Source organism: Canis lupus, chromosome 1, assembly GCF_003254725.2.
Source record: "Canis lupus dingo isolate Sandy chromosome 1, ASM325472v2, whole genome shotgun sequence".
Lineage (NCBI taxonomy): Eukaryota > Metazoa > Chordata > Mammalia > Carnivora > Canidae > Canis > Canis lupus.
Window position 1 is genome coordinate 98,695,144 of NC_064243.1, and position 10,979 is coordinate 98,706,122.

At 59.5% G+C, this 10,979-nt stretch overlaps 1 protein-coding gene and 1 long non-coding RNA gene across 11 annotated transcripts in view; both read right to left on the reverse strand.

The window, feature by feature from the left end:
• WNK2 (WNK lysine deficient protein kinase 2) overlaps nucleotides 1-9,655 on the reverse strand; it is a 100,405-nt gene extending 90,750 nt beyond the window's left edge. For all 10 annotated transcript variants that reach the window (XM_049093836.1, XM_049093815.1, XM_025423653.3 and 7 more), the window contains exon 1: nucleotides 8,984-9,655. In XM_049093836.1, coding sequence (XP_048949793.1) covers nucleotides 8,984-9,640 — 657 coding nt within the window. In that variant the 5' untranslated portion in view covers nucleotides 9,641-9,655. The remainder of the gene's footprint in view (nucleotides 1-8,983) is intronic.
• On the reverse strand, nucleotides 1,482-5,286 carry LOC112644899 (uncharacterized). Its single transcript, XR_003126880.3, has 2 exons — nucleotides 5,130-5,286; nucleotides 1,482-3,890 (listed from the first exon to the last, which is right to left on the reverse strand). It is a non-coding gene; the product is annotated as an uncharacterized LOC112644899 (long non-coding RNA).
• Nucleotides 9,656-10,979: the final 1,324 nt, after the last annotated feature.

A 10,979-nucleotide genomic window follows, 5' to 3' on the forward strand; every position in this document is an offset into this window, starting at 1 on the left:
GACTCAATCCCGGGACGCCCTGTGATAGAGGCCACAGGTGCAGAACACCCACAGTGTAGGGACAAGAACCCGAAGGTCAGGCCACATCAGAACATAAAGGGGACTGGAATCAGGCATTATCTAGGCGGCTGTGACGGTGGCTTTTCTGACCGTGTTTGCAGAGGTACTAGGTCCCTGCAAGGATTTAGCAGGAAAGACAGAATTCGCCCCCCAGAGCCTCCCTTTGTCAACATGCACATCAGGGACATTGACAGCTGCCGGCTGGCCTACAGGTGAGCTCCTACAGGTGAGCTCCTCACCGAGGCATCTCCCTCCGTAGCGGGTTGTGGTTCTACCTCGCCTCACGGGTGGCTTCACTACCTGGAAACGCCCTGAGCCCCCCCGCCCCCCATCACCCGGTCCCTGCCTCGGCCTGTGGCAATCCTGACCTGTTCACAGCTGTATAGCTGAGCCTTTTCCAGAACTCACGTCATTGGAACCTTCTCCACCCACATTCTTCTTAATAACGTCCAGTTAGGGCTCATCTCTGTCTTCCCACAGCTGGCAGCACATCTCCTTCGCTGCCAAGTCACCTTCCCTGGGCTCATGGACCCGGCCGATGTGTCCAGCACCCACGGAAGGACGTTCCCGATGCTTCGGCAATTACTAATAAAGCTGGGTAAACATCAGAGTGTGGGATTTTGTGTGCAGTTAAGTTTTTTAGCTGGTTGAGGTCAACACCTAGGGTTTGCCTGCTGATCAAATGGCAAGAGCGTGTTTAGCTTCTTTGGTTGTGGGGGTTTTTTTATGATTTTATTTAGTTGGGAGAGCGAGAGAGAGAGTAGGGTTGGGGCAGAGGGAGAAGCAGACCCTCTCCCCCAGCAAGGAGCCTGATATGGGGCTCGATCCCAGGACCCTGGGGTCACAACCTGAGCTGAAGCCAGAGGCTTCACCGACGGAGCCCCCCACGCACCCCTGGCATGTTTTGTCTTGTGAGAACCTGCCGAGCCATCTTCAGCAGCGAGGGTGGCAACTTGTGTCCCCTGTAGCCTGCCGGGGTGCACCAGGTGCTGTTGGTGTCCTGGACATCCGCTGGGCCAGCAGGCGAGCGATGGGATCCTGTTTTAATCTGCATTTCCCTGCTGACACGTGACGTGGAGCATCTTTTCACGTGTTTGTTTGCTGTCTGCTTGTCTCCTCCGGTGAGGTGTCTGTTGAATAAGGTCTTTGGCCCGTTTTTCAATCAGGTTGTTTGTTCTCTAACTGCTGAGTTTTAGGAATTCCTTTATGTTATGCGACAGCAAAAGTTTGTGTTTTGTTTTCCCATGATTGTGCCCTTGGTTTGTACCTAAAATGTCACTGCCAAGAGCATCACCCTGAGACCAAAACCAAACAAAGACCGCACAAAAAAAGAGAACTACAGGCCAACATCCCTGATAAACACAGATGCATAAATCCTCAACAAAACAGTAGCAAATTGAATCCAACACTACATTAAAAAATCATTCACCACAATCAAGCGGGATTTATTCCTGGGCTGCAGGGGTTCAACATGCACAAATCAATCTGCGTGATAGATCCCATCAACAAGAACAATGTGATCGTTTCAATAGATGCAGAAAACACATTTGAGAAAGTACAATATGCATTCTGGAAAAAAGCTCTCAACAGTTATACATACGTGTAGGTATACACGTATATATGAAAAACCCAAGCTAACATACTCAATGGGTAAAAACTAAGCGCTCTTCCCTGAAAGTCACAAACATGACCGGGATGCCCACTCTCACTGCTGTTGATCATCACAGCACTGAAGTCCTAGCCTCAGCAATCAGACAAGAAGAAATAAAAGGCATCCATATTGGTAAGGAAGAAACAAAAATTTCACTATTTGTAGATGACATGATACTCTATAGAGAATCGCTAAAGACTCCACCAAAAAAATGACTAGAACTGATCAATGAAACCAGTAAAGTCCCAAGATACAAAATCAATGTACAGAAACCTGTTGCATTTCTATACAGAATAAGAAAGTAGTGGAAAGACAAATTAAGAAAATAATGCCATTTACAATTGCCATGAAAACAATAAAATACCAAGGAAAAAAACCAATGAAGGAAGGCAAAAACCTATACTCTGAAAACTATAAAGCACTGATGAAGGAAATCGAAGAGGATACAAGGAAATGGAAAAACATTCCATGTTCATGGATGGGGAGAACAATATTGTTAAAATGTCTACACGACCCAAAGCAATCTGGAATAAACAATCCTAAAATTGGTATGGAACCACCAAAGACCCCCAATAGCCAAAGCAACCTTGAAAAAGCAAAGCAAAGCTGAGGGCATCACAGTTCCTGACTCCCAGTTATATTACAGAGCTGTGGTGATCAAGAGAGTATGGTATTGACCCAAAAACAGACACACAGATCAGTAGGACAGAATAAAGAACCCAGAAATGAACACACAATTACAGAGTCAATTAATTTTAAACAAAGCAAGAAAAAACATCCAATGTTTAAAAAAAAAAGTCTCTTCCACAAATGGTGCTGGGCAAACTGGACAACTGCACGCAGAAGAATGAAACTAGAGCACTTTCTCACACTATGCACAAAAATAACATCAAAATAGATGAAAGACCTAAATTTGAGACAGGAAACCATCAAAATCCTAGAGGAGAACACAAGCAGGAACCTCTGTAACCTTGGCCACAGCAACTTCTTACTAGATACATTGCCAGAGACAAGAAAAACAAAAGCAAAAATGAACTATTGGGACTTCATCAAGATAAAGAGCTTCTGCACAGTAAAGGGAACAGTCAACAAAACTAAAAGACAACCTACAGAATGCGAGAAGATATTTGCACATGACACATCAGACAACAGGGCTAGTATCCAAGATCCATAAAGAACTTATCAAGCTCCGCACCCAAGAAACAAACAATCCAGTCATGAAATGGGCAGGAGACATGAACAGATGTTTCTCCAAAGAAGACCTCCACATGGCCAACAACCACATGAGAAAATGCTCTGCATCACTTGGCATCAGGGAAATACAAACCAAAACCACAAGGAGATCCTGCCTCACACCAGTGAGAATGGCGAAAATTACCAAGACATGAAACAAATGTTGGAGAGGATGTGGAAAAAGGAGAACCTTCTTACACTGCTGGCGGGAATGCAAACCAGTGCAGCCACTCTGGAAAACTGTGGAGGTTCATCAAGGAGTTAAAAATAGAGCTGCCCCGTGACCCAGAAATTGCACTACTGGGTTGCAATTTTTGGGTGCAAATTGCACCCAAAGATACAGATGCAGTAAAACGCCGGACACCTGCCCCACAGTGTACATAGCAGTAATGTCTACAATAGCCAAACTGTAGAAGGGCCTCGATGTCCTTTGACAGATGAAAGGATAAAGAAGATGTGGTATATATATATACAACGGAATATTACTCAGCCATCAAAAGGATTAATACCTAACATTTACATTGACGTGGATGGAACTGGAGGGTATTATGCTGAGTGAAGTCAGTCAGAGAAAGACAAATATCATATGATCTCACTTATATGTGGAATTTAAAAAACAAAACAGAGAGAGAGAAACCAAGAAACAGACTCTTAGCTACAGAGAACACACTGCTGGTACCAGAGGGGAGGTGGGGGGGATGGGGAGACAGGTGACAGGAGGAAGGAGTGAGAAGAGTAAGGTCTGCATGTGGGTTCACTTCTTTGCGCGTGGACGTCCAGTTGTTCCAACACCCTGTGTTGAAGAGACGGCCTCCACTCCACTGATTTCCCTTTGCTCCTTTGTCGCAGGGCGGTTAACTCCATCACGTGGGTCTGTCCTGTCTCGTTGAACCAGTTGTCTGCTCTTTCGCCCATTCCACACTGTCTTCATCTTCTTTCTTTTATCCTTTTCCAAAAAAACTTAACGTGTATTTAAAGAAAGCTGACACCAATGAGAGGCAATGATCGAGCAGTCCGGAAAATCTTAGAATTCAGCCCTCCGGGGAACAGAACCAGGTCTGAAAACTTATTTGAAGTGAGAAAACCTGCAGCCAACCATCCCCACCTGGGGCCTCTCCACACCCAACATGGGCCCTAATCTGCGTGTGGCCACAGGCAGATCCTCGGCAGCTCCTCAGAAACTCCAGCTACCGGGGTCACACCCTCCCTTACCCAGCAGGGAGCACAGGCCCCAGCCCGCCTGCACCTGGGGGGCCTACCCCACGGGGACCAACTACGCCTGCAGGCAGGCCTCCATGCTCTTCTAGGGTCAGCCAGCTCTCACTCCAGTCTCTGCTTTCACAATCATGTGCAGGGTGTGCTTCACCCTGCTCAGGGCTCGATGCCAGACATTTCCCGACAGTCCCGACCACCCCAGGACGGTCAGCCTGCACTCTTCCCACATCACAAGCAGGTAAACCAAGGCTCACAGCAGGTGCCTTCCCCAGGCCTCCCCACGGGGACACTGTGGGCCTGGGATGCCCAGCCCACCTGCCAGGCTCCTACATGCCCCCCAGCACCTTAGGCCAGTTGCCACCCCACTCGGCTACATGTGGGGCAAAGGAGACCCAGGCACACAGCCCGAAACTCCATTGACCAGGTCAAGTTCTATTCCCTCAGAGAGGTTGACCTGAAGCTCCATGTTGTCACCTTGGACATCATCCAGCCTCAGCCTACAGCTGGGCTGGAGCTACAGGCCCCCAGTGAGGCCTACAGCCACGCACAGGGCCAGCCTGCCAGCCCAGGACCTCAGGATGGCCTCCCCCCACACGTGTCCGTCCCGCCTCCCACAAGCTTCTAGAAAACACCCCTCCTCTGTAAGGGCCTTGCTCTCCCACCGTGGGGTGGTCTGTCCCGCTCCCCCAGGCTGGAACCAGGGCATGCGCTCAACAAATGCCAGCTGGGCCAATGAGCCACAGCCGCCTGTGCCGCTGACAGGGGACCTGGCATCTGGAACCTCCTGGGACAGCTCCCCACCACCTGTGTTCCAGCTAACAGCCCACCTGCAAAGCCTGTGCACCTGCCTAAGCCACGACCCAGAAATGACACTGGCAGTTGGGGGGTGAGGATGCCCACTAGCCCCCCACACTGAGTCTGGGGCCCATGTGACTTGGCCATCATCAGGCCCGAATCTGGCTCAGCCCACCTCCGAAGATGCCCTGAAAGGCACCTGCTGAGCCGTGGGAACATGCCACAAGCATCCAGGGCGCCCACAACAGTGACCACAGCTTGGGGTGCTCATCTATCACTGCTGACCACACTGCCCCCCAACATGGCACCCCAGGGCTGCAAAGGCAGGGGGACAGAGAGCCTGTCAACAGAGGTCTCCCGGCAACCAAACCAGAACCAGAACCACAAAGGGCCCAGCATCGGAAACGGGGAACGTGGCTCAAGGCAACAAGCTCTATGCTGGCCTGCTGACTTCAAACCCCAGTTGTCGACAGAACTGCACAATCACATCATGTGCAAATAAAGACACGCAAGATGCCCAGCAGCCAGCGTCCACCTGGGCCCCAAGGGCCACACATCATGCTCCAGCAAGCACAGCGGCCTCCTCATGTAGCCCCCACTCACAGGTCTGACCACGCATGGCCACTGAGAGAGCACACAAGGCCACCGAGGGGGCCTCTCAACCCGGGTACGAAGCCACCCAGCACAGCAGGTGTCCCTGGTCTGCGGAAGACACAGGTGGGGCACACGCGGCCATGGAGGGTCTGCTGGGCTGGACTGGAGGGAGGCTGACCCACGATGCTCTGAGGGCAACAAGGGGACGGGCACACCCAGCACACCCACACACCCACACGCAATGAGCCTCCCCGGGTGCAGCCAGGTGAGCGGCACATAGACATCTGGTATGGCAGGCACGTTGGGGACACACAAGGGGGATGCCAGAGGTCCCCTGTCAGCAGGCCCTGTGGTCTCCAGGCCTGGCGTGCCCCTCGGAAGCCCAATCACCCCTGGGCAAGGCAGAGCAGAGGACGACATCACGAGAGCACCCACGGGGTCTGGGAACCCGTGCCTGGCTGCTGTGCTCAGCCCCCCACAGCTTATCTGTAGATTCATCCTGCCCTACGAGGGCCCCACAGGTACTCCCAGCAGAGGGTCCAGGATCAACACCCCCATGAGGCAGCACAACCCCCACAGGGCACGCAGGCCCCAACTCCAGCACAAGAAGCACGGTCCCAGGAGGGACCCCCCCACCACCCCGGAGCAGTGCTCAGCCCTGCAAAAGCAGCTCCCAAAGCCTCCTGAAGACGGACCACAGCTTCCCCGAAGGCAGGGCCACAGACAGGGGATACTGAAACCAGGCTCTCTCCAAGATCCTGAAGAAGACACAAGTGACAAACAACCCTGGGGAGGCCAGTAGCCCACCTGACACAGCTTCCAGGTGCCAGCCGCACCTGGGCTGGCCGCGCTCTCTGCCCTCAGGGACCCCCACTGGCTCAGAGGTGGCAGCAGGTTCCCTCAGATCTGCCCCTACACAGGGACTGGGTCTACACAGGCCCAGAGCTAGCCAGGGACAGCACGGGGGACATGGGACATGTGCAGGGGCAGCCCCTCGGGGTGTGTGCATGTACTTCTGCTACTGCTCTCATAATATATCTGGTACCAGATTAAAAGTTCATTCAAAAGAATAAAGGCGGGGAGGTAATACTTTAAAATGGCTTCCCTCTAACAGCCAACGTGAGCTCGGGCTGTCCTGAGGACTGAGGAGGGACCATGCCTGGTCGCAGAGCCCTTCCCACACTGATTCACAGAGGTCGTCCTCGGAGCCAACCCCCGCCCCAGGTCTGGACACTGCCTTTCCCGCTCTGGCGAGGCGATGTCCTCTGTTCTGGCGGAGGCCACCAGGTGCACCTGCCCCCCCAGCGTCCTAAGGGCAGGAGAAGGAAACACTCTGGAGAGTCAGTTTTGGGGCATTCCAAAGCCGCCAGCCAAGGTATCTCCAGGGGGCTGAGGAAGGGGAGGCTACGGAGCTCTCCATGCTAAAGGCACAGCTCCTGGTCACCCACCCTCTACCGGGACACTGACCACAGCAATCCTGGGGGCCGGGAGCTGATGAGCACCTCCACGCGGGGCACTAGGAAACCCCTCCCCGGGCACAAACCCAACGTGCCACCTGCTGCCCTGCCTGGCCGCATGGTGGTCCCAGAGCCCTCCTCGCACCCTCGCCTCCTCCACAGAGAATGGCCTGCCAGGATAGAAGCTTCCTCTCTTGCCTGTGTCCTCGAGGGTGACCTTGGGGGGTCCCCAACAACACGCATGGTATATAACAGCCTCCTGGTTGGCAAGGAGGCCACTGGACACCCCCGGGCTCTTGGCTGCTGCCCGACTGCTCCAGACCCCATCTCCCATAGGGCCCCCCGGGACCGGCCCAGCAGAGGCAGCTGACCCCAGATGCTGCCCAAGGAACCGGAGGAAACACTAGCTGCCCCGTCGTCGGGGGAATTACAAGGACAGCGTCCCGCCGATGGGACTCCCAGCACCTCCTGTTCAGGACACTCGGGAAGCCCTCTCCAGCCTTCCCACCACCACCCAGAGTCCAGGCATAAAAGACCCCTGGACAGCAGCCAGGCTCCAGGCCTGTGTTCTGCTCAGGGAGCTGGAGGCAGAGCCGAGCCGCCTGCCTTACCTTACAGGGAACGGAAACGAAGAACCCTTCCAAGGGTCATGTGCGCCTGCAATGCCTCATCACGGCTGAGGCCTACCTCAGAGCCCGCCTCCTGCCGCCCCCAGTCCTGCCCGCCACCCTGCACTGGCCTTCCTTCCAAGGCAAAGCACCAGTGGGGGCCCGCGGCGCCAGGCAGGGTCACCTGGTGAGAGGGAGAGGGTGGGAAGAGAAGGCACAGGGCCCGCTCGGAAACCCGGGGTCCCCGGCTCCTCTGCGGTCCTCCCTTTCTCCTGCGGCAGCGAAGCCCTGCTGCTCAGGGAGGGAGCAGGCTCAAGCCACGCCATCATCCTTGGCACACCAGGGCCCCAAGACCACAAACCACCAAAGCCACCTCTCAGCCACGAGGAAGCAGGACTCGGTCCCTCCTGGCGGGCTCCACTGGATGCCACCAGCCCTGCCGACAAAACTCCACATTCCTACTGCAAAGCCAAGGGACTGCAGGAAAGGGTGGCCTCCGCAGTTCTTTGTCTCTGGAGAGGGGCCAAGGACAGGTTGACACCCACCAAGTGAATGGGGCTCACACACACACAGGCCATGCTGCAGGGGCCCAAAGGACAGACCAACCGAACCCAGTTTCTGAGCCAGAGGCAGGCAGCCTGCAGTGTGGCGAGCTGCCCTGCATCAGGCCTGGAAGGCTCCGCTAACTTCACAGGGTGCCGGGTAGGCTTACACCCGGCCTCCAGCTCTCCTTGCTCAGGAGAGCCCCACGCCTGGCAGCTGACCCCCTCACCTCCCCCCAGTGAGGGAGGGCCTGTAAACACCGCTCTGCCGGGCACTGTCCTGGCTTCCAAGGCTGGCCCAGGCAGCTCAGGTTACCGTTTATATAATCTTCCGGGGCTAGGGCTGACACAGCCAACGTGAGGGCAAGGTTATGAAAAATCCATGTCCAGAGCCTTTGCATCAAAAAGAAAAGAAAAAAAAAAAAAAAGAAAAAGAAAAAGAAAAAAAAGGGGGGGAGCCCCAACCCTCCCTGCATTTTGTACGACTTGGTCTTACGACCTCTGACACGTCCATTTCTCGAGCCCCTGGGCTCTGGGAGCGCGGGGAGGCCGCGGAGGCACTTCCAGGCCCTGGGCAACCCCACCTCGCACAGACCCGGGTGGGCGCAGCCCCGCCACCGTCCCCGCCGCCACCGTCCCCGCCGGGGCACCTCCACCTCGCCGGGCTCCAGAAGGCGCTGGCTTCCCGCAGCCGCGCTCCGCTGCGCACAGACACCTGGCTGCGGCCCACCCGGCCGAGCCGAGCCCCACCGTCACACACGCCCTCCAAGCCCCACCGGCCGGCGCGGACGCACCCCGGGCCACCGCACAGGCCGCCCGCACCCTCACCTGCAGCTCGCACCAGGCCACCTCCACCCAGGTCTCCGTGTCCAGCCCCTTGTAGACCGTCTTGAACGAGCCGCGGCCCAGTTCGATGTCGAACTTGAGGAAGCGGCCGTCCAGGGAGGTGGCCACGGCCTTGAGGTCATCCTCGTCGTCCTCCTCCTCCTCGGGCTCTTCCCGGCGCGCGCGCCCGGGCTCGGGCCTCGCCTCGGGCGCCGCCGCGTCCTCCCGCGCCGCGGCCGCCGCCGCCTCCTGCTGCTCCCGGGGGTCGCCGGGGGGCGAGGGCGCGGGGTCCGGGCGGAGCTCCTGCGCGCCCGCGGGCTCGGGGCCGGGGTCGGCTGGGGCGCCGGGGGGCGCGGCGGCCGCGGGGGCTGCAGGGGCGGCGGGGCGGCCGCGGGCGCGCTCGGCGATGAGGCGGCGGGTCTTGCAGAGCAGGAGCACCCGGCGCTGCAGCGGCTGCGGGGGCTGCGCGCTCGGCGCCTCGGCCGCCTCCAGGCCCGGCGGCTCCTCCTGGTCCGACTCCACCACACTGCGCCGCAGGAAGCGCTGGGGCCCGGGCCGCGCCGCCCGCGCCCGCGGCACCGCCGCCGACTCCGCCATGCCCGCGGGCCCCGCGCCGCGCCCGGCCTCCGTCAGCAAGCGGGGGCCGCCATCGCCGTCCATCTCTGCGGGCAAGGACACCGGCCGCGTGAGCGCCCGCCGCCGCACCTGCCCGGCCGCGGAGGGGACGGCGCCGCCGCGCCCGCCCGCGCGCCCCCCGCCCCGGGGAGGGTCTGCACCGCGACCCGCCGGCCGGGCTGCGGGGGCGAGGGGCGCCCGCCGGGGCCTCCCCGGGGGCGGGCTGCGGCGGAGGCCGGGGGAGAGGCTCGCGCGCCCCGCCGAGCCGGGGAGGGGGCTTCCGGGCGTCCCTGGGGTCCCCGCGGGGAGAGCGAGGCACCGGCCAGGCGGCGGCTCCACCACAAAGGACGCGGCCCGGGGCGCAGGAGGGGCGCGGGGAGGGGGCTGCGGCGGCGCGGCGCGGCGCGCACACAAAGGCGGCGGGCGGGGGGCTCCGCACTCACAGGGCGAGCGGGCGCCGTCCATGCCCGGGGCCGGCGGGCGGGGCAGGCGGGGCGAGCGGGGCCGCGCTGGGGCCGGGGCCGGGGCCGGGGGCCGGGGCCGGGGCCGGGGCCGGGGCCGGGGGCCGAGTCGCTGTCGGGGCCGGGCTTCTCGCTCCGGGCCGGGTCTCCGCGCTGCTCCCTCGTCCGGCCCGCTGCGGGGCCGCACTCCCGCGTGCTGCTCCGGCTCCGCGCTGCTGCGCTCGGGCACCGGCTCCGACCCGGCGCGGGGAGGGCGGGGCCTCGGCTGCCCGCCCCCGGCCGGCGCGGGGAGGGCGGGGCCTGGCACGCCCACCTGGCCGTGGGCGCGCGCGGCCACCTGCGGGCGGGCGGGCGGCTCTGGTCCCCGCCCTCCCCGCGGCCGCGCGGCTCGGGGCCGGGCTCTGGAATGCCCGGCGGGCTGCTGGCCGCGGAGGGTCCCGCCTGTCCACCCACGTCCTCGCCTGGCCCCGCCGGCGCGCCAGACCTCGCAGCCCTGCGCCAGGGCAGAATGGGCGGGCTGCAAGGCAAAGGCCCGGCCGGTGGTCCCCCCACAATCCCCAGCGGCAGAGCAGCTCGAGACCCCAGCCCCGGGGCTGAGCCTGGGAGGGGTGGAGTGTCCTTCCCCCTGCATCTCAACAGGATCCATGGGGACTGACCACCAGGAGGGGGGTGCTGTGGTCATCATGCCCACTCTGCGGCTGAGCAGACGGAGGCCCGAAGTCCCAGAGCTTCTAGGACAGAGGCTGCACTGGGATGCTAGTGCATAGGGGCCTGTGAGGCTTCCGGGAGCCCCTGCACCCACAGCGCTCTGCGTCCCCCACCCCGGACAAATGCCACCTCCCACTGGGAGCCTTTCCTGATCTCTCCTTCCCTCTTTCTCCTCTGGTCTCCCTGACAGAACCCTGTCTCGGGCATCTTGAACC